The sequence below is a fragment of the Gorilla gorilla genome, chromosome 4, assembly GCF_029281585.2.
Source record: "Gorilla gorilla gorilla isolate KB3781 chromosome 4, NHGRI_mGorGor1-v2.1_pri, whole genome shotgun sequence".
Lineage (NCBI taxonomy): Eukaryota > Metazoa > Chordata > Mammalia > Primates > Hominidae > Gorilla > Gorilla gorilla.
The window spans coordinates 57,581,307-57,605,234 of NC_073228.2; the positions used below are offsets into that span (position 1 = coordinate 57,581,307).

The 23,928-nt window shown below is 38.4% G+C and overlaps 1 protein-coding gene across 3 annotated transcripts; it reads left to right on the forward strand.

Annotated features, from left to right (window-relative positions):
* Positions 1-1,503: 1,503 nt before the first annotated feature.
* On the forward strand, positions 1,504-23,672 carry SLFN12 (schlafen family member 12). 3 transcript variants are annotated; one of them, XM_055388466.2, is made up of 6 exons: positions 1,504-1,819; positions 2,467-2,536; positions 4,111-4,253; positions 11,629-12,707; positions 14,329-14,436; positions 22,804-23,672. In XM_055388466.2, exons 4-6 carry the CDS (start codon positions 11,669-11,671, stop codon positions 23,391-23,393), a joined length of 1,737 nt encoding a protein of 578 aa, XP_055244441.2. In that variant the 5' UTR covers positions 1,504-1,819; positions 2,467-2,536; positions 4,111-4,253; positions 11,629-11,668; the 3' UTR covers positions 23,394-23,672. The 3 variants fall into 3 exon arrangements, with proteins under 3 accessions (XP_055244441.2, XP_055244440.2, XP_063562599.1); XM_055388465.2 differs by having other exon boundaries at positions 4,132-4,253; XM_063706529.1 differs by lacking the exon at positions 4,111-4,253.
* The last annotated feature ends 256 nt before the right edge of the window (positions 23,673-23,928 follow it).

Sequence of the window (23,928 nt, forward strand, 5' to 3'; positions counted from 1 at the left end):
CTTCCTTCCTTTCCTTCCTTCCTTCCTTTCCTTCCTTCCTTTCCTTCCTTCCTTCCTTTCCTTCCTTCCTTCCTTCCTTTCCTTCTTTCCTTCCTTTCCTTCCTTCCTTTCCTTCCTTCCTTCCTTTCCTTCCTTCCTTTCCTTCCTTCCTTCCTTTCCTTCCTTCCTTTCCTTCCTTCCTTCCTTTCCTTCCTTCCTTCCTTCCTTCCTTCCTTCCTTCCTTCCTTCCTTCCTTCCTTCCTTTCTTTCTCTTTCTATCTTTCTTTCTTCCTTCCTTTCTCTCTCTCTCTCTTCCTTCCTTTCTTTCTTTCCTTCTTTCTTTCTTTCTTTCTTTCTTTCTTTCTTTCTTTCTTTCTTTCTTTCTTTCTTTCCTTTCTTTCTTTCTTTCTTTCCTTTTTTTTCCCCGAGACAGAGTTTTGCTCTTGTTGCCCAGGCTGCAGTGCAGTGGCATGATCTCAGCACACTGCAACCTCCGCTTCCCACGTTCAACTGATTCTCCTGCCTCTTCCTCCCTAGTAGCTGGGATTACAGGGGTCTGCCACCACGCCCGGCTAATTTTTTTTGTACTTTTAGTAGAGACGGGGGTTTCACTATGTTGGCTGGGCTGGTCTCGAACTCTTGACTTCAGGTGATCCACCCACCTTGGCCTCCCAAAGTCCTGGAATTATGGGCATGAGCCACTGCTCCCAGCCGGCACTAGCATTTTCTAAGCCCATGACTGAAGAATAGTTTTTTAACTTCGGTGAGACTGTATCCATAGAGCTGGCGTCTGGATCAGATGAGAAGAAGAAAAGCGCAGCTATGTGCTTTCAATGTATTTCAATGTTATTTAGTGTGAATAGGTACTCTTCCTAGGTACCTTAAGATTTTAGAATAGGCAGTAGGCAGTTAATGCAGTCCAGAGTGGGGTAGGTGGAGCTTGCGGAGAAGGAGCAACTCAGACTTGCACATTCCCCTGTGATGAGTCATTGTGGCCTGTGTGCATTTCAAAAACTATGTACTGAGACACCAATTCTTAGACAAGTTAGCAGGAAAAACATGTATTACCATAATTACCATAATAAGGGGGCTAAAGGAAAGCAAAGTGGCAGGAGGACTGTATCCGGCCAGACTAGCCTTTGGAGCATCCCAATAAAGGAATCTCCCAAATGGCCCCAAGATGCTCCCTACACTGCCAGGGGTAGGTATTTGAATCTGTCTGTCCTGGAGCAATCCGCTCCTTGCACCTTTGTCCTCTCCTGTCCATCCGCAGCTGCCCTGGCCTGGTTCCTGGGGGCAACCGTGCTTTTAAGCAAGGGGGCAGCAGTGCTGCTCTGGGAATGCGAGTACAGCTGGAAAGGTTGAGTCACCCCTTTAGGGGCATGGTAAGAATGCCTGGTATTTCTTCAATTTTGATGAACCAAAATAGTGACAATTTCCCAAAGGCGCAGAGTCGATAATAAAGAGTGCGGACACTTCCGGAGCGCCAACTGCCCAATAGAAATGCAGGCCACGCTGGGGAAGTGTGGAGCCGCAGCCCAGGATGGGGAGGGCCGGAAAACAGAAAAGGATTCGCGTTCTTTTTACTCTGTGGAGAGTGAGCCCGCGGACAGTAGCCTGGGCCTCGCCAAGTTCCTTTGTTCTTTGTTTTCTTTAAATTACCTTTTTTCTTTTTGTCTTAGAAAATACACATGGGTGAAAATGAAACGAGAGCTCCCTAGAGATCACTCAGAGCTGTTCTCGTGGGTTTTTAACTTCCAGTGGCTCAAGGGTCCACGCTGGCATCTGGGGTGTGCTCGCACCTGCGAAGAATCCAGCTTCTAGGGAGCACCGCGAGCTGGTAAGTTGGTCCTGCTCCATCGCTAAACCTTCCAGCCTTAGCTTTTCATTTCTGGGGAGTCTGCTGGCTCGGGAGGAGGTGGGGCACTGGTAACACAACCCCACCACTCCCGGGAAGATCCCCGCACCCCCATCCCGGTCTGCTTTCTCTCCCTTCTGAAGCAGGAGAATAAGGGTCTGGAGGAAAATCCCAACTTTCCACAAACTTCCTTTGTAGCCCCTCCTTTTCTACACGGCAGATGAAAAACTGAAAATACCTCTGATTGGTCCCCTCCCGCAACCAATCAGACTGGTCTCCAGGGCCAAGTCTTCATGTGCATAGGAATGTAACTTCGTAACTTCGCTTTCTGCGTCCAATCAGATGTTTTCATAGGGCATAACTTTGTAACTTCACTTCAGCCTCCCGTTGATCGCTTTCTGCAACCATTCAGACTGATCTCGGGCTCCTATTTCATTTACATTGTGTGCACACCAAGTAACCAGTGGGAAAACTTTAGAGGGTACTTAAACCCCAGAAAATTCTGAAACCGGGCTCTTGAGCCGCTATCCTCGGGCCTGCTCCCACTCTGTGCAGTGCACTTTCGTTTTCAATAAATCTCTGCTTTTGTTGCTTCATTCTTTCCTTGCTTTGTTTGTGTGTTTGTCCAGTTCTTTGTTCAACACGCCAAGAACCTGGACACTCTTCACTGGTAACATATTTTGGCAAGCCAGCCAGGAGGTAAGCCCAAAGTCTGGGATTTATTTTTCTCCTTTCCCTTTTCCTTTCTGCTCCATACAGGTAAATCTCTCTCTTTCTCTTTTCCTTTCCAACGTGGGATCCTTGGTGGGTAGCGCCTAGACACGGAGGCGACTGCAGGTTTCTGGCCGGGGGCTACTCTCCAGTGCTGCCTTGAAGGCCAAGGAGTGAATGGGGATAGTTGCCCTGCCCAGAAGCGGGAAGGGCTCTTTTCTGTCTTTTCTGGTTGTGGTCCCTGATCCCTATGTGTGACGCAGCTTCTCCAGGGCGAACTCACACGTGTTTCAGGTGACTTAAACCTTCTTTCCTTATGTTAAATTCTTCCCTTCCCCTACTCTACTGGCTAAGGATAAAAGAAACCCACCTAGCCTCCATTTCATATCATTAAAGTTCATGACTATCACTCTAGTGGAATGGGAACCATGGGAAAGCATGGCCTTATCAAATTATAAGGATGCTAGAAGTCAAGGCCTTCATCCAGAGACAAAAGGAAAGCTCACAGTAGGCCATCGCCTCTGGAGGGAAAACATGTAAAGTGGCACTGGTGACCACCTAAGGTCAGAGACGTCTGACGCTCTAAGATTGGACCCTAAAGGGGGATGCTCTGGAGGATCCTCTGGACCTCAGCCTCTCCAAGGGGGTTCCTTTGGTAGAGGTTCTTAGGCCTAGTACTAAGCCCTCCTTAGAATTTTCTCTTCCAGTTGCAGTAGTGTTTGGCCTCAATATTGTTTGGAATCTGGAGTTTGCTGTTGAAAGGTAAAGTGGGATGGAGTCGCATGTGTGCAGGCTCTTGTGCTGCTGTCCTAAGCAGGGTAGTGTTGGGTTAAAGTGTGATGTTCTCCTTTGGTGCTGTTTGGCCTCAGCGTTCTTTGAAGTGCGAGGAAGTTTGACCTTTAAAAATCAAACTGCCGTGGAAACCGCTGACTTATAAATTGCTAAAGTTGTTTATAACCAATGTTTGGTTTCTCAAATCCATATTCCTGGGAAGACAATCAAAGCTTCAGGTACATTTGGCTACCCGATGGGCCATTTAAACATTTACAAAGGGATTTTATTCAATGTCACTTTCAATGCATGTTTTCTTGTTGTATAAAAGCTTTTCCCATGATTATGCTACAGTGTATTTTCACCAGGTAAAGAAAGCTTTTTATGGTTCACTGAGAACAATCAACCCCTTCACAACCTAGAACCCATAGGATAGATGTTCTCAGAACATCTACTGTAAAGGCCATAGTTACACAACAGACTTTAAATTCTTTTGTGAAAGTTATGATAGAATTGGCTGAACAGAGAAGTATCTGTGCAGCTGCTGGCACTTAGAGTCTATGGAGAAATACATTAAATGAAGATTAAGAGATTCAGTTGTAGGGGATTAATGAGGAGATTGTTTACTTAAGTTGGTAGATTCTTTATTTAGTTCATTATTTGAGCTATTTAATTTTAACTGGTTTGGTTTATGGGAACTCTGGGCAAGGAGCATCCTCCAAACTCTTGGTATTATCCTCCCAATAGTCATCATAATAATAGGCTCCCTGGTGCACTGTATTCTCTCAAAGGTTTTCGATGTTTGCATGCAGCCATCTCTAGAATGTCAAATGGTCTCTCTTCAACTGGAATGGTGAGAAGTGAAACAAATATGCGACCATGAGGACACTGTAACCTATGGATGGTGTGCTGAGACTGGAAACCCAAAATGATGGTAACTGAGAGCGGCGCTAAGGCCTTACGTTTTGGTTACACTCTCACCTAAGTGAGAACCTGAACAAAAAGGGGCAATTTTAAAAAACAAAATTATGAAAGGCCAGTGTTTTGGACTGAGCTCATGGCCCCAACAGACCAAACCAAACCAAAATGGAGTTGCTCATTCTAAGACTTTAAGGAAACACATAGATCGTAGAACAGACCAAGTTTTTGTTTTTCTCCTGCAAACAGAATGTTTCAGTGAGCAGGACACCCTCCACCGGTAACACTTTCCTGTCTCTGTAGCAACTTCTAATAAACTGCAGGCTGTTGAGGACTTCGGAATGGTGGACTTGGAAGCTATAGGTCGGGTGGAACTTTTGCTCCTGCATGGGCTGGGGAGCAGCCCAGAAAATTTAAAGCATTACCAGAAATTTAAAGAGCTGTGGGGCCAGTAAGCCAGGGATCTGCAGTGTTCAAGCAGAGCTAGAGAGGCAGGGAGGGCAGAGTGCTCTATGGTCAGGCCAGGCTTGGTGGGTGTCCAGACCTCCCAGGGTTATCCATCCTCCTGGAGTCCTGAACATGCAGGGAGTTGGGGAATAGGTTCTTTAGGTGAAATGTGACCAGGCACTGATGAACTGCATTCCTAGATCCTAAAAGAAAAACCAAGCACCCTCATGCCCTGCTGGTTTATTATCTAGAAGGCGGGAAGGATGAGAGCAGTGCTGTCCTAAACTAAATGCAAAGTGACATCCTAGGAGGGCAAAGAGTGTTGCATGATTTTTGTTTCCCAGGAGGTAGCTCTTACAACTTCTGTCCCACCCTGTGGGCAGTTCCTACTAACCTGCTGTTCTGACATAACTCTAAGGAGATCTGAATGCCGTCTCCTTTCCCATTAAAGATAGCCAACAACATAGCCTAAATAGTGAGTTCAGGTCTGATAGGATTTCCCCTATAGTCCAAAGTATAAAGGATTTCAGTGGAAACATCTAACCTGTAAACCTAGACCCAAGGTTTAAGGGAGGCCAGTAAGTTTTAGGCCCTAGGGATTTGGTAAGCTCAATCCCCAGCTCATTTTTTAAGGGTTTAGTCCCAGATGTATGCTTGAAGGCAGTGATTTTCAACTATGGAAAGTTTTACACAGCTGCAGATGTTGGACTGGGGTGGCTGAGATCCCAGGCTAGTTCACAAGCGCTGGGTCCTCTATAAGGTGGCTCAACTGCAGCTCCCATGGGTTCCAAGTTTCTCAGTGGTATGAGCACCCTCCTTAATCAATCTGAGGGTGAGACGTGATTTCTGTCCCCTTCTGTGTATGGTGGGTTAGGCAAAAAAGTTTACACAGAGCCCAGCCTGATGTAGACAGTGCAGAAAGGTGGGCTAGGAGGAAAGGGGACAGGACTCTAGTTACAGAGGCTGCAAAAAGAATCGGGGAGCAGAGCAGAGGCTGCTTGGTGAGGCATTACCAGAAAATTGTAGGGCTGGGGCTGCGTGCCTGGGTAGAGGTGGAACTGATTCTCCTGCAGGCTTTGTGGGTAGAGATGGAGAATCTCTTCTGTCTGGTCAACAGGGAAGGTGGACTTGCCTTTGGGGCAGCCTCATGTGCAAGAAATATGAAGAAATTGGGTCTAAAGAACACTAATTGTGCTATAATACTAAGGAGAAAGCTCAGCATGGCAGAGATATACATCTTCCTCTGCTTTCTAGCATAATTATGCCACATTGAGACTACTATTGAGTTTTAAATTTAAACTTCAATGATTGTGCTTACCTGGCTTCACTCTTGTTCAACTACCAGGAGTCAGGTCCTCCCCACTTAGGTTCTCTTTTTTTGGAATCTCTCTGGGTCATATGCAAATGCTTTCTTCTGTGGACCCAGGCCCAGGGAGCCTATTTGAATGAATGCTAGGTCCAATATCTCTTAGAAGGCAGCCTCTCTTTGTTCTCTCTGAGTTTTCAGGAAACACTGAGGGAAAGACGCTGCTTTCTAATAGCTTTTAGACCACATCCTCTTACCTCCAAAAATTACAGGGGAAAAGTTCTGTAATCCCCACTAAGATGCTTTCTAGTAGCTTTTATATCATATCCTCTTCCCCCCAAAAGGTTCAGGGTAAAGTGCTGTAATCACCACTAAGATAAATTTGCTAGCGATAATTCTGATACAATTATTTGGGAAACTCTTTGATAATATATATCAAAATCTTTGAAGTTTTTGTCACTTGATACAGTAATTTAACTTTTACAGACTTCTGTCTCTCTCTGTGTGTACATATATACACTCTATATACTTACATAATTTCAGCTTAATTATGTACCTAAGGCACAAGTTCAAATATAACCTTATGTTTCACCGTGAACCTTTATTTCCACAGATTCAGACTCTTTCTTCTCTTACATAATTTTTCCCCTTCAAGGTTCCATTTCTTATATCCTGAAATCTGGCTTCTTTTCTGTCTACATGTTCTGGCCTCCCATACTCGATTTAACCATCTTTGTATATATCTGAACCGTATCTGTATATATAATTGAAGTGCTTTGCCAGGGCACTCTTAGACTCAATGAAAATTAGACTGTGTGATTAGCATACCCAAACATTGAAATAACTGAGTCAAGATTCTAGTATAATTATATCGAATGATTGAAAGCAACTTCAATGTTCAGTTGTAAGGTAATAGTTAAATAATGGTACATTAATACCATGTATGAAATTATGCAGTTAATAAGGCTTTTAAAGAATAGCTAATTATTATTTTTGCAAAACTTGTTGTATATACTATATTGATACGTGGAAAAGCAAGATTCAAATAGTATATTTTCGTTTTGGGCAGTATGGCCAACCATGACCAACTCTCCCACTGCAAAAAGGTCCTCATGTTGGGTAAAATGTGAAATAATAGAAATACAGCTTACATCCTCAACTCATTTTGTGAAGCTATTGATTGCATTGTCTGTCAACAAGAATAGGAGAAAGGGACATCATGGGTGCAAAATCTTAAAAATATTATCGAATTGCGTTTAATATAAAGAAATGGTGACAGGAATGATGTCAGAAAAATAGTGGATTAGGAAGCTTCAACTCTGTTTCTCCATGGAAACATCAAAAGCAACCCAAAACTGGCTGAACTAACAACAAAGATCTGTTGCAACTAAATGAATGCCCAATCAAGGAAAAGCAGCATTCAAAACTGTAGGAAATTTCATGGTGTTTTTACTCACCCTTGCCCAAGTTTTTGCCCTGCATGGCAAGGTCTTAGTCTTGAGGAGGCAGCATCACTGCTCCTAGTTTCCTCCCTGGAATTGGTGGGGCATAGTAAAACTTATTTTCAATGTTGTAACCTGTCTGGGGACTGCCTGAAGGATTCATTTCTGTATCCCCTAACTCAGATCTCAGGTGAGGAGAAGTGACAGCCACTGCTCAGGAAAGCTGCAAGAAGACTATAGACCCCCAGATGTCTTAGGCAAGAGATTATAGCTAGACACATAGAATAACCATCTAAGGCTCAGAAGATGAGCTGGGGTGAGATTCTTTGGGAAATTAAGACATTCAAAAGCAGGCATATATGTAGAGGAAGCAAGAAAGCCCCGCTCAATCCAGGCAGGATAAATGCTCAGAAAAGACCTGAGAAGACCTTAAGCTTTTTCCTTGAGCTGATCCCTAAGATCAGAGTATACTTAGCCCATCATTGAAGGTTTGCCTTGCCATAGCATTTGTCTGCAAAGACTGTGAGAGATTGCTGTTTTTTCAAATGCCCAGTTTCCAACAAAAATTCATAAAGCATACAAACAACAGAAAAATATGACCTATTCAAAAGAAGAAAGTAAATTGGCAGAACACATCTCTGAGGAAGGCCAGACATCAGACATATTAGACAAAGATTTTAAAATAACGTTCTTGATATCCACATGCAGAAAATGAAGTTAGACCCTCATCTCACATCAAATACAAAAATCAACTCAACATGGATTAAAGACTTAGATGTAAGAGCTGAAATTATAAAACTACTAGAAGAAAATATATGAAAAAGGTCCAAGACATTGGCCTGGGCAGTGATGTTTTGGATGTCATCCCAATGGCGGACAGGCAATGAAAGCAAATGTAGACAAATGGGATTACATCAAACCAAAAAGCTTCTGCACAGTAAAGGAAAAAAATCAACAGAGTAAAAGAATAGGCTACAGAATGAAAGAAAACATTTGTAAACCATACATCTGATAAGAGGTTAATATCCAAAATATATAAGAAACCCAAACAACTCAATAGTAAGAAAAAAAAAACAGATTAAAAAATGGGCAAAGGATCTGAATAGACATTTCTCAAGAGAAGACATTCTAATGGACAACAGATACATGAAATAATGCTCAACATTACTAATCATCAGGAAAATGCAAATTAAAACCACAATGAGAAATCACCTCACACATGTTAAAATGGCTATTATAAAAAAGACAAGAGATAAAAAGAGATGGTGTAGAGAAAAGAGAACTATTGCACACTATTGGTAGGAATTTAAACTAGCTTAGCCATTATGGAAAATAGTATGGAGGTTTCTGAAAAAAAAAGAAAAGAAAAGAAAAGAAAAAGAACCACCATATGATTCAGCAACCTCACTCCTGGATAAATATCCAGAGGGAATGAAATCAGTCTATCAAAGAGATATCTGTACTCTCATGTCTATTGCAGCATTATTCACAATAGGCAAGATATGGAAGCAACCTAAGTGTTCACCAACAGATGAATGGATAAAGAAAAAGTGGTACATATAGATAATAAAATACTAGTTAGCCTTAAGAAAAAGAAGGAAATCCTGTCATTTTTGATGACATGGATGAATCTGGAGGACTTTATGTTAAGTGAAATAAGCCAAGTAGAGAAAGACAAATACTGCATGATTTCACCTATTTGTAGAATCTATCAAAGTTAAACTCATAGAAGTATAGAGTAGAATAGTGGTTACTGGGGGAAGATGGGGTTTGGGGAAATGTTGGTTAAAGGATACAAAGTGTCAGTTAGATAGGAGGAATAAGTTCAAGAGCTCTATTGTACAATATGATTACTATAGTTAACAATATGTTGTATTCTTTATTATGTATTTATTTATTTGGAGACAGGGTCTTTCTCTGTTGCCCAAGCTAGAGTGCAGTGCCATGATCATCGCTTACTGCAGCCTTGGACTCCTGGATTCAAGTGATCCTCCCACCTCAGCCTTTTAAGTAGCTGGGACCATAGGCACAAACCACTGTGCCAAGCCAATTCTTATTTTATTTTATTTTACTTTTCTGTAGAGATGTGGTCTTGTTTTGTTGTCTAGGCTGGTCTTGAACTCTTGGCTTCAAGCGATCCTCCCACCTCAGTCTCCCAAACTGCTTGGATTATAGGTATGAGCCACGGTGCTGGGCCTGTATTCTTGAAAGTTGCTAAAATAGTAGCAATGTTCACCACAAAAAATGATAAGTATGTGAAGTAATGCATATGGTAGTTAGCTCAACATAGCCATTCCACAATACATACAAGTTTCAAAAAAACACATTGTACATGATCAATATATAGGATTTTATTTATAAATTAATAAAATAAAAAACAGGCACTGTCTTAAATATCTTCAAAGAGCTAAGAGAAAACATGGACAAAGAACTAAAGGATTCAACCCCAACTGTCCAAATGGTTTGGGGCTCTAATGTTAACATTGTTTACATGTGATCAGGAATTTATATGGACACAGGTGGTATCCACAACCTTAGCTGAGTATCTGCATGATATTGGTCCAGCTGTGGACAGGAATATTCTGACCCCCTTTACATTCCTTTTCTAGTATAGCAATTACTACCTATGATGGACTTTATTCTCAATTGTCTCTATGCCACTCGGAAAACCTACACTTCTTAAGTTACACTTCTTAACTTAACTTAAAAGTTACACTTAAGTTACACTTAAAAGTTAAACTTAAGTCACACTTCTTAACTTAAAAGTTACACTTAAGTTACACTTTAAAAAAAGTTAAACTTAAGTTACACTTCTTAACTTAAAAGTTACACTTAAGTTACATTAAAAAAAGTTAAACTTAAGTTACACGTCTTAACTTAAAAGTTACACTTAAGTTACACTTTAAAAAAAAGTTAAACCTAAGTCATACTTCTTAACTTAAAAGTTACACATAAATTACACTTTTTTAAAAAGTTAAACTTAAATCACACTTCTTAACTTAAAAGTTACACTTAAATTACACTTTTAAAAAAAGTTAAACTTAAGTCACACTTCTTAACTTAAAAGTTACACTGAAGTTACACTTAAAAAAAGTTAAACTTAAGTTACACTTCTTAACTTAAAAGTTTCCATTTAGAGCAAAGCAGTGATCCTAATAGATTTTAAGGGAACAGAGCTAATGGATTAGGGATACATAGACTAAAGCACACTGTCTTAGTTTGTTTAGGCCGCCATAACAAAATACCGCAAGCTGGGTGGCTTACAAATAACAGAAATTTATGACTCACAGTTCTGGAGGCTGGGAAGTTTAAGATTAAGGTGCCAGCACTGTTGGATTCTGGTGAGGGCCCTTTTCCTGTCGCAGACTGCCTACTTATTGCTGTGTTCTCACATAGTGGAAGGGATGAGCTAGTGTTCCGGGGTCCCTTTTAGGAGAGTACTAATCTCATTCGTGAGGGCTTCACCCTCATAACCTGATCACTTCCCAAAAACCTCATCACCTCGGGAGTTAGAATTTCAACATACGAATTTTGGGGGAACACAAACATTCAAACCATAGCACAGGTGTTTTGTATATAAGAATTTTCCTTATTGAAAATATGTGGATATTAGATTTAAAAAGGGCACAATGACTTAGCCCACTTTGCTTAAGATCAATGGCCAAAATTTATAAATCTATTTCATTCTTATAAGAAGGAAAAATAATTAACATGACGTGTTGGATGTCATTAGACCTTAACGGGAAATCTTCCAAAAAGATTTGTACCCATAAATGGAGATAATTAAGGTAAAAGCTGAAATTATTAAAATAAAAAGAAAAGTAGAAATAATATGTATAACTAAAGCCTGGTTCACTGAGAAGATAAAAACATAGACTCACTCCAGGGATTGTTTAAGAAAAGGAGAGAGAAAACAGGTTGTACAATATTAGGGACTAGAAAGGAGAAAAAAGGCGGATAAAGAGATTACATAATTAGAATACATTATATAAAACTATAGTAACAAATTTGAAAATTCAGTAGGAGTATAAATTACTGTGGTCTTAGCTCAAAATTTGCCAGTCTCTTCATACCCATATACTTACCAGTCTAGTGGAATATATACAGCACAGGATTTTTTTGCATTTGCCTCATAATACAGAATTTGCTATCTTTCTAGTTGAGGTCCTATTCTAATGGCTCTGTCTATTTTACAGAAAAGAATTTCTGCTTGGACACTGCATAGCTGCTGGGAAAATGAACATCAGTGTTGATTTGGAAACGAATTATGCCGAGTTGGTTCTAGATGTGGGAAGAGTCACTCTTGGAGAGAACAGTAGGAAAAAAATGAAGGATTGTAAACTGAGAAAAAAGCAGAATGAAAGTGTCTCACGAGCTATGTGTGCTCTGCTCAATTCTGGAGGGGGAGTGATCAAGGCTGAAATTGAGAATGAAGACTATAGTTATACAAAAGATGGAATAGGACTAGATTTGGAAAATTCTTTTAGTAACATTCTGTTATTTGTTCCTGAGTACTTAGACTTCATGCAGAATGGTAACTACTTTCTGATTTTTGTGAAGTCATGGAGCTTGAACACCTCTGGTCTGCGGATTACCACCTTGAGCTCCAATTTGTACAAAAGAGATATAACATCTGCAAAAGTCATGAATGCCACTGCTGCACTGGAGTTCCTCAAAGACATGAAAAAGACTAGAGGGAGATTGTATTTAAGACCAGAATTGCTGGCAAAGAGGCCCCGTGTTGATATACAAGAAGAAAATAACATGAAGGCCTTGGCCGGGGTTTTTTTTGATAGAACAGAACTTGATCGGAAAGAAAAATTGACCTTTACTGAATCCACACATGTTGAAATTAAAAACTTCTCGACAGAAAAGTTGTTACAACGAATTAAAGAGATTCTCCCTCAATATGTTTCTGCATTTGCAAATACTGATGGAGGATATTTGTTCATTGGTTTAAATGAAGATAAAGAAATAATTGGCTTTAAAGCAGAGATGAGTGACCTCGATAACTTAGAAAGAGAAATCGAAAAGTCCATTAGGAAGATGCCTGTGCATCACTTCTGTATGGAGAAGAAGAAGATAAATTATTCATGCAAATTCCTTGGAGTATATGATAAAGGAAGTCTTTGTGGATATGTCTGTGCACTCAGAGTGGAGCGCTTCTGCTGTGCAGTGTTTGCTAAAGAGCCTGATTCCTGGCATGTGAAAGATAACCGTGTGATGCAGTTGACCAGGAAGGAATGGATCCAGTTCATGGTGGAGGCTGAACCAAGTTGAGAGCGGGGGATTCGCAACAGGAATGCATTTGGCTTGGGTGGCAGGGAGGTTTTCTCTATGGGATTTGGGGCAAGATCAATAGTCCTCAAATTTCAGCATCTAAACTATTAATCTCTGGTGGATACAATCAATAGTTCCCTGCCTCGGCCAGGCGCGGTGGCTCACGCCTGTAATCCCAGCACTTTGGGAGGCCAAGGCGGGCGGATCACGAGGTCAGGAGATAGAGACCATCCCTGGCTAAGATGGTGAAACCCCGTCTCTACTAAAAATACAAAAAGTTAGCTGGGTGTGATGGCACGTGCCTGTAGTCCCAGCTACTCAGGAGGCTGAGGCAGGAGAATCGGTTGAAGCCAGGTGGCGGAGGTTGCAGTGGGCGGAGATTGCGCCACTGCACTCCAGCCTGGGCAACAGAGCGAGACTCCATCTCAAAAAAAAAAAAAAAAAAAAAAAAAAAGTTCCCTGCCTCTTGTTTTCTTCTATACCCTTAGAAGAAGATAGATATTTCATAAAATAAGCACATCATCTACTTTTAGTAGCCCTACCTGGTGCAAAGACCCAATTAAACCTGGAAGTTTCTTCCCTACCACGTCTATACTAGTTTTGAAGGAAACCCCGTTTAATCCTTTTCCTTTTTGTTTCTGAGCTCTATTTCAGTAAGTAACCATTGCTTTCTTTCAGGAACGTTTGCCTCTTTTACTTACTTGCTCCTTCATGTTTCTTGTCCCCTTTCTATTTATTTATTTATTTATTTATTTATTTATTTATTTATTTATTTATTTATTTATTTTGAGACGGAGTCTTGCTCTGTCACCCAGGCTGGAGTGCAATGGCAGGATCTCGGCTTACTGCAACCTCCGCCTCCTGGATTCAAGCGATTCTCCTGCCTCAGCCTTCCGAGTAGCTGGGATTACAGGTGCCCGCCACCACGCCCAGCTAAATTTTTGTATTTTTAGTAGAGACGGAGTTTCACCATGTTGGCCAGGCTGGTCTCGAACTCTTGACCTCAGGCAATTCACCCGCCTCGGCCTCCCAAAGTGCTGGGATTACAGGCGTGAGCCACCATGCCTGGCGTCCCTTTCTATTTATTTCCTATAAAACCTCTTCCTTTTTCTTCTCACATTTGTGAGCCAAGTAGTAGCCCTAATTTGTACTAGTAAGGAAGGAATAATGCTGGTATTTTCTCTGCGTTTGGGAAAAGAAAGCCTCAAATGAAATTGGACCAGTACTAGCAATTGGACCAGTACTAGCAGCTTATAAAATGTCTGAAAATGTAAGCTTCTTCCTCAGAATCTGCACAAAAGTCAGCTTTCCTTCACTAGCCATCACGTCTCATTTTTAACTGCTTTAAAAATAAACCCAATTATATGGTAATGTATTAAATTACTATTAATGCATTTTTACTGTTAATTTTCATTTGAAACATAGTGTGTCAGTGGCATCAAAAGTTAATTTTGCAATTTGTATCTGACCTAAGAATCTAACCACAATATCTAACATTAATTTTTTTTTGGAAAACAGAATCAATTACAAGTAGACTTTTAATATATAATACTATGCATTAGTTAGTTGGGGTCTCCCTTCTGCGAAATTAAGAATGTGATATTTTTGTTTTTAAGAATTTTCCAGTTCATATGAAGAGGTGATCTCTCAAATAAATACGTCATTACCTGCTCCCCACAGTTGGCCTCTTTTGGAATGGCAACGGCAGAGACATCACTGTCCAGGTAATTTCATTCTGGCTTCTTCGGATTTGTTAGTGTGACTGTAGTCAAACCTCTTTCCCTTCAAACCAGCTCAGTCTTGAAATTTGCTCTGAAAGCACATTCTTGTGTTTATGAGAATTCTTTGGTGTTTTAAGTCATTGAATCTGTCAAATCCTATTTCTTTATATTTGGGTTAGAATTTTCTTGGTGCAATACAAACTCGTTTACTTGAAAGTAAGAGCAACTCAAGTCAGTTTAGTTTAAACAAACAAAAAAAGAAAGCATATATATCATGTCACTGAGCAGTCTAGATTGAGGCCCACCTTCAGGCATAGCTATGTTCAGTTACTGAAGAAACGCCATCAGTACTCGGGATCTCTGATTGATCTATCTGTTTTTGTTGTTGTTGTTGATGATGGGCAATTGAGTTATTTCCTGCTTTCTGCGACATGAACAGTGTTACCTTGAACATTCTTAGTCGGTCTTCTAGGGCATATGTGCAAGATTTTCTCTTGGGTGCCTAAGTAGGAGTAGAATTGTTGGCTCAGGAGGTGTGTGAATATTCAAGTAATAAGGTAATGCCAAATTGTTTTGAAAGTAGATAGGTCATGTTACTCCCATCAGCAATATATTAGAAATGCCACATCTTCTCCAATTGTCAAATTTTTCTTATTTATGGTTGTCCTTCTCTTGACCTCCTTCTTCTCAATCAAATGTGTATAAAATGGTATGTCTTTGTAATGTGCATTTCCCTGGTTATTGATTGGGTTGAGCATCTCTCCATATACTTACTGGCCATATATATTTCATCTTCTGTGCAGTGTCTATTTTGTCTTTGACCATTTTTCTAATAAGCTTTGTCTTTTTCTTATTGATTTATAGGAGTAATTTAGAGATTCTAGAATAAAATCCTCTTTTAGTCATAGGTATTAACGATTACCAAATGTTTTCTCCAAGCTGGTGGCTTGCATTTTCTCTTTTCTTAAGGTATACTCTCACAAGTAGTAGTTTTAAATTTTAATGTAGGCAAAACTATCATTTAAAATGTTGCGGTTTAGTGCTCTTTGTGCTTTGCATAAGAGATCCTTCTATACACTAGGATTATAAAGATATTTCTTTTAATTTTCTCCTAAAAATTTTAAAGTTTTGCACTCAACATTTAACATGTAAATACACAATCCAGAGGTGGGCGGATCACTTGAGGCCGAGAGACCAGCCTGGCCAACATGGTGAAGCCGTATCTCTACTAAAATACAAAAATTAGCCAGGTGTGGTGGTGCACACCTGCAGACCCAGCTACTCAGGAGACTGAGGCACAAGAATCATTTGAATCCAGGAGGCGGAGTTTGCAGTGGGCTGAGATCACACCACTGTACTCCAGCCCAGGCAACAGCGTGAGACCTTGTCTCAGTAAGTAACAAACAAACAAACAAACAAACAAACAATAAATAAATGCACAATCCATCTCAATAGACAGTAATGTAGCATGCTATTTCATTTTATTCCGTGTGGATAACAACTTTCCCAGCCGCAATACTGAAAAGTCTCACTTTCACCATGATCTGCCATGCCACCTTCATCATATTACTAAGTACAATTCACCTTTGAACAAACCCGCATGCAGTCGAAAATCTGTGTATAACTTTTGACTTTCCAAAAAGTTAACTACTAATAGCTTACTTTTGACCCAAAGCCTTACCAATAACATAGTCAATTAACACATATTTTGTGTGTATGTATCATATACTATATTCTTACAATAAGTATCATATAATATATTCTTACAATAAAGTAAGCTAGAGAAAAGAAAATGTTATTGAGAAAGTCATAAGGAAGAGGAAATATATTTTCTATAAATTAGGTGTAAATGGATCATTTAAAGGTCTTCGTACTCATTGCCTTCAAGTTGTGTAGGCTGAGGAAGAGAAGGGTTGGTCTTGCTATCTTGGGGTGGCAGAGGTGGAAGAAGATCTTGGCGTAAGTGGACTCATGCAATTCAAACCCATGTTGTTCAAGGGTCAACTGTATATCTATAGATAATCCTCTTTCTAGAATCTCTATTATGTTTCCTTGATCAAATTGTCTGTCCCTGCCACTGTAATGTTATACTAAGTATCGATATCTGGTAGGGTAAGCCCTTTAGTTTTTCTTTGAGAGTGTCTAGGCAATTTTTAATCATTTAATCTTCTATACACACTTAAGAATCTGCTTAAATGCCAAAAAAACTTTTGGGATTTTGATTTGCAGTTACAGTGCATCTCTAGATAGATTTGGGAAGACATGGCATATTTATATCGGTAAGTTGTATCCTTGAGTATAGGAAATATTTTACTTATTTATATCTTCTTTAATGACTTTATAGTTTCATAAATTTCTGTGTACGCATTTTGTACATCTTTTATTACACTTATGTCTAGGTTCCTTTTATTTTTGTTGTTGTAAAGATATTTTTCTTTAAAAGTTCCATTTTCTTGTTTATTGCTAATGTGTAGAAATGCAGTTGATTTTTACATACTGAGTTTATATAAGGCCACATTGTTAAGTTTCCTTATTTTAAATAATTTGTCCATAGATTATTTACATTTTGTATAAACAAATATGCAGATCATAAAATGTTTTGTCTTTTCCTTTCCAATCTTTCTGCCTTTAATGTCTTTTTTTCTTGTCCTAATGAACTGAAGAAAACTTTTAGACAATTCTTAATGCAAATAGTCTTAGTTCAGATTTTAAAGAGAGTGTATCTATGGCTTTCCCATTTAAATTGAGGTTTGCCCAACATGGCACATGTATACCTATGTAACAAACCTGTGCATTGTGCACATGTACCCCAGAACTTAAAGTATAATTAAAAAAAAAAAGAAATTGAGGTTTGCCTTAGGTACTTTGAATATACCATTATCAGGCTAAGGAAGTTTAATGATATTTCTAGTTTACTAAATGTTTTTTCTTTTTTTTATCATGGATGAATACTGAATTTTATCAAACACATTTTCTACTTCTGTTGACATGATTAAATGTTTTTAATATGTTGATTGGCAAATGATGTTTAATATTTTCTATTAAGCCTTTTTTGCCTTCCTGGAACAAACTCAGTTCGGTCTTGCAGTATTATCTTTTTTACACATTTTTATTCAGCTGCTAATACTTAATTTAGAATTTCTATATCTAAATCCATGAGTGACAAGGTCTAAGAATAGTTTTCTCTCTTTCTTTGTCTAGTATTTGTATTAAAATTGTGCTGAACTCAGAATGAGTTGGGGATTATTTCCTCTTTTCCTATCCTTTGAAAAAATTTATATAAGATTAGAAAGATATGCTTGAAATTGTGGTGGAATTTGCCTGTAAAATGGTTTGTCTTTCCTTTGTGGGAAGACTGCTAGTTCTTTTTTCAATCAGGAACTGGCTCTGTCACCCAGGCTGAAGTGTAGTGGTGTGATCATGGCTCACTGCAGCTTCAAGCTCTTGGCCTCAAGTGATCCAACTGCCTCAGCCTATCAGGGCTCTAGGATTACAGGCTTGAGCCACTGTGCCTGACATATTTCTGGTTTTTTAATAAAAGGATTGCCTACTCTTTCTATTTCCTTTGGTGTTAATTTTGGTAAGATATTTTTAAGGAATCCTAAATTCATTAACTGGCATCTCAGTATTAGTCTGACTTATATTTCAGATCCTTATTTCAGGCTATTTTTATTTTCTTGTGAGAACAAAGCAGATTGGTTTCAAAAATTTATTTGTGTAGTAAGTACTTTTAAAATGTATGCTTTTTTCTAGGTATCTTATATGTTAATTTTTAAAATTTTTATTTCACTAGTTTTTGGGGAACAAGTGGTTTATGGTTACATGAATAAGTTCTTTAGTGGTGACTTCTGAGATTTTGGTGCAGCTATCACCCGAGCAATGTACACTGTACCCAATATGTAGTCTTCTATCCCTCATTCCCCTCCCACCCTTCCCCTTGAGTCCCCAAAGTCCTTTGTATCATTCTTAGTCTTCGTGTCCTCACGGCCTAGCTCCCACTTATGAGTGAGAACATACAATATTTGGTTTTCCATTCCTGAGTTACTTCAGTTAGAATAATGGTTCTCACCCCATTCAGGTTGCTGCGAATGCCATTATTTCATTCCTTTTTATGACTGATAGTATTCCATGGTGTATATATACCACATTTTCTTTATCCACTTGATGGTTGATGGGCATTTAGGCTGGTTCCATATTTTTGGAATTGCAAATTGTGCTGCTATAAATGTGTGTGCAAATGTCTTTTTCATGTAATGACTTATTTTCCTCTGGTAGATACCCAGTAGTGGGATTGATGGAGCAAATGGTAGTTCTACTTTTAATTCCCTAATGAATCTCCACACTTTTTTCCATAGTGGTTGTAATAGTTTACATTCACACCAGCAGTATAAAAGAATTCCCTTTTCAGTGCATACATGCCAACATCTATTATTTTTTGACTTTTAATTATGGCCATTCTTGCAGGTGTAAGATGGTCTCATTGTGGACTTAATTTTCATTTCCGTGATCATTAGTGATGTTGAGCATATTTTCATGTTCATTGGCCATTTGTATATCTTCTTTTGAGAATTGTCTATTTATATCCTTTGCCCACTTTTTGATGGGATTCTTTGTTTTTTTCTTGCTGATTTGTTTGAGTTCCTCATAGATTCTGGATATCAGTCATTTGTCAGACGCATAGGCTGCAAATATTTTCTCCCACTCTGTGGATTGTCTTTTTACTCTGCTATTTCTTTTGCTGTGCAGAAGCCTTTTAGTTTAGTTATGTCTCATCTATTTATTTTTGTTTTTGTTACATTTGCTTTTGGGTTCTTGGTTATGAACTCTTTGCCTAAGCCAATGTCTAGAATTGTTTTTCTGATGTTATCTTGTAGAATTTTTATGGTTTCAGGTCTTAGATTTAAGTCTTTGATTCCTGTAGGGTTGGTTTTTGTATAACGTGAGAGATGAGGATCTGGTTTCATTCTTCTACATGTGGCTTGCCGATTATCCCAGCACCATTTGTTGCATGGGGTGTCCTTTCCCCACTTTGTTTTTGCTTGTTTTGTTGAAGATCCAATTGAACTGTAAGCATTAGACTTTCTTTCAGTGTTCTCTATTCTATTCCACTGGTCTACATGCCTATTTTTATACCAGAACCATGCTGTTTTGGTAACTATAGCTTTGTAGCATAATTTGAAGTCAGGTAATGTGATGCCTCCAGATTTGTTCTTTTTGCTTAGTCTTGCTTTTGCTATGTGGACTCTTTTTTGGTGCCATATAAATTTTAGGGTTATTTTTTCTAGTTCTGTGAAGAATGATGATGGTATTTTGATGGGAATTGCATTGATATAGATTGCTTTTGTCAGTATGGTCATTTTCACAATATTGATTCTACCTATCCATGAATATGGGATGTGTTTCCATTTGTTTGTTTCATCTATGATTTCTTTCAGCAGTGTTTTGTAGTTTTCCTTGTAGAGATATTTCACCTCCTTGTCTAGGTATATTGCTAAGTATTTTATTTTATTTTGCAGCTGTTGTAGGAGGGATTGAGGTTTTGATTTGATTCTCAGCTTGCTCACTCTTGCTGTATAGCAGTACTAATTTGTGTACATTGGTTTTGTATCCTGAAACTTAATGGAATTCATTTATCAAATCTAGAAGCTTTTTGGATGAATCTTTAGGGTTTTCTAGGTATACAATCATTTTTCTGTGAAAAATGACATGGGAATTTTGATAGGGTTTTTGTTGAATCTGTAGATCACTTTGGGTAGTGTGGACATTTTAAAAATATGATTTTTTCAATCCATGAACACAAGCTATCTTTCCATTTATTTGTGTCTTTTCCAATTTCCTTCATCAGCATTTTATAGATATCAGTATAGAGATCTTTCATCTCCTTGATAACATTTATTATCAAGTATTTTTTGTAGCTATTGTAAATGGGAGTGTTTTCTTGATTTCTTTATAGGATAATTTGTTGTTAGTGTATGGAAATGCTACTGATTTTTGTATTCTGAAAATTTACTGAATTCTTTTATTTGTTCTGATCATTTTTTTGGTGGCATCTTTAAGGTTTTCTATATATAAGTTCACATTGTGGGCAAACCGTGACAATTTAATTTCTTATTTTCCAGTTTGGATCCTTTTTATTTCTTTTTTCTTCCCTAATTGCTCTGGCTAGGACTTCCGTATTGGATAGAAGTGGTGAAATGGGCATCCTTGTTTTGTTCCTGATCTTAGATGAAAAGCTTTCAACGTTTCACCATTGAGTATGAAGTTAGCTCTAGGTTTTTTATATATGGTCTTTGCTGTGGTGAGGTACATTCCTTCTATACCTAATTGGTTAAGAGGTTTTTTAAAATTACAGAATGTTGAATTTTGTCAAATGCTTTTTCTGTATCCATTAATATGAGCATATAGTTTTGCCCTTCATTTTATTAATGTGGTATATCACAATTATTGATTTTCACATGTTATACCATGCTTGCATCCCAAGGATAAATCCCACTTATTATGATGAATGATCTTTTTCTTTTCTTTTCTTTTTTTTTTTTTTGAGACACGGTTTCACTCTTGTTACCCAGGTTGGAGTGCAATGGCGCTATCTTGGCACCCTGCAACCTCCACCTCCCGGGTTCAAGCGATTCTCTTACTTCAGCCTCCCGAGTAGCTGGGATTACAGGTGCCTGCCACCATTTCTGGCTAATTTTCTGTATTTTTAGTAGAGACGAGGTGTCACCATGTTGGCCAGTTTGGTCTTGCACCCCTGACCTCAGGTGATCCACCCGCCTTGGCCTCCCAAAGTGCTGGGATTACAGGCGTGAGCCACCACACTGGGCCGAATGATCCTTTTAATGTGCTGTTGAATTTGGTTTGCTAGCATTTTGTTGAGAATTTTTGCATCTAGTTTCAACAGTGATATTGGCCTGTAATTTTCTTTTTTTTTGTAGTGTCCTTGACTGACTTCATGATCAGGGTAATGTTGACCTCATGAAATGAGTTTGGAAGTATTTCCTCCTCTTCAATTTTTTGGAAGAGTTTGAGAAGGATTGGTATACTCTTGTATTTGTGAGTGATATCTTTAATCAACTTTGAAAAAACTATAATCGTTTATCTCTTCAAATATTGCTTATCTTATTTTTCTCTCCTTTCTCTTTGTGGGACTTATATTATAAATTTGCTAGACCTTTTGACAGTTTCTGACATATCTCTTATCTTCTGTTTTTACCTTTTTTTTTTTCATTGAGTTTGAGTTCGGACTTTTGCTACCATCCTGTCTTCCTATTGACTAGTCCTGTTTTCTGCTATGCTCTGTCTGCTGTTAAATATTATCAAATAAGTTCTTATTACCACATACTGTATTTTTCAGTTAAGGCATGTCCACACAATTTTTATCCATCAATTTTAGTTTTTCTAAGGCTGTAAGAGAATAAGGACATCTTCATCTTTTCATCTATTTTATTATTATTTTTTATTTTTAAATATATTACAGTTATTTTAAAGTCCCTCTTTGATAACTACAATATCTGAAGCACTTGTCAGTCTTTTTCTCTGATCTGGTTTTTCTCCTGTTTTCTAGTAATTCATTCTGATTTTTATTCTGTCTCGTAATTTTTTATTGTATCATGGATTACAAATTGTAGAGACTTTGATAGATATTACATTTCTCCAAAAAGGGCTATATTTACTTCTGGCAGGTAGATAGAGTACCACCCATTGCTTTTATTCTTTTGAATTTTTTTATGCTTTTCTAGGTATAATAGTTTTTAATTTTGCCGTTACTACTAAGTCATGGCTTTTCTATTGCTGTAATGTCTCTGGTGTTTACCAAGATCCCTCCACTCTTTTGGGACTGGAATTCCAGTCTGTGTTTCCTGAGCACCATGAGGCTGAAGAAACTTACATTCAGCTCTTTAGTCTCCCAGTTGATATTTTCTTCTGTGTTTGCAGCATCTGACCTGTATCAGCCAATGAGTTGAGGGAAATTTGTATGTAGACTTTGGCTTCTTCTCTGCAGCTTCATTTTCTCTGAGATTTTACTTCTCATATTCCAGCTCTTCTTACTTCTTTTCCTCAGCCTAATAAGACTGATGATTTCTCCTTGGGTTCTATTTACCCATGCCATGATATAGAAAATCTACTTAGGGAAAAAGCAGGGGTGAATGTGAAGCTACTTTCTGTGTTTCACCTCTATCAAAGACTGTGGCACTTCAAATACTGCTTTTATTGGTGCTTTCTAGTTCTTTAAATTATTGTTTGATATATTTTATACAACTTTTACAGTGTTTTTGATGGGAGGATTGGTTTTTTACAAGCTACTTTGCCATGGCTTAAATGGGAACTTCCTAGTGTTTTATAATTTATTATTATTATTTCCTTATTCAGGGCTATCAGGAAGGATAACGTATACTCCAGAAAACCTTTGCAGAAAACTGTTCTTACAACATGAAGGACTTAAGCAATTAATATATGAAGAAATGGACTCTGTCAGAAAGGGCTCACTGATCTTCTCTAGGAGCTGGTCTGTGGATCTGGGCTTGCAAGAGAACCACAAAGTCCTCTGTGATGCTCTTCTGATTTCCCAGGACAGTCCTCCAGTCCTATACACCTTCCACATGGTACAGGATGAGGAGTTTAAAGGCTATTCTACACAAACTGCCCTAACCTTAAAGCAGAAGCTGGCAAAAATTGGTGGTTACACTAAAAAAGTGTGTGTCATGACAAAGATCTTCTACTTGAGCCCTGAAGGCATGACAAGCTGCCAGTATGATTTAAGGTCGCAAGTAATTTACCCTGAATCCTACTATTTTACAAGAAGGAAATACTTGCTGAAAGCCCTTTTTAAAGCCTTAAAGAGACTCAAGTCTCTGAGAGACCAATTTTCCTTTGCAGAAAATCTATACCAGATAATCGGTATAGATTGCTTTCAGAAGAATGATAAAAAGATGTTTAAATCTTGTCGAAGGCTCACCTGATGGAAAATGGACTGGGCTATTGAGATATTTTTCATTTTATATTTGATAACATTTTCTAATTCTGTGAAAATATTTCTTTGAAAACTTTGCAAGTTAAGCAACTTAATGTGATGTTGGATAATTGGGTTTTGTCTATTTTCACTTCTCCCTAAATAATCTTCACAGATATTGTTTGAGGGATATTAGGAAAATTAATTTGTTAACTCGTCTGTGCACAGTATTATTTACTCTGTCTGTAGTTCCTGAATAAATTTTCTTCCATGCTTGAACTGGGAAAAATTGCAACACTTTTATTCTTAATGACAACAGTGAAAATCTCCCAGCATATACCTAGAAAACAATTATAACTTAAAAAAGATTATCCTTGATGAAACTCAGAATTTCCACAGTGGGAATGAATAAGAAGGCAAAACTCATTTCCTCAAAACAAAACTCCAGGAATTCTCTGGATCTTCTTGAGCTACTTTCACACTATTTACTTGGAAGGGTTGTGGATTTCCTAACTGGTCAGCTAGCACCTTTAAAGAACTCACAA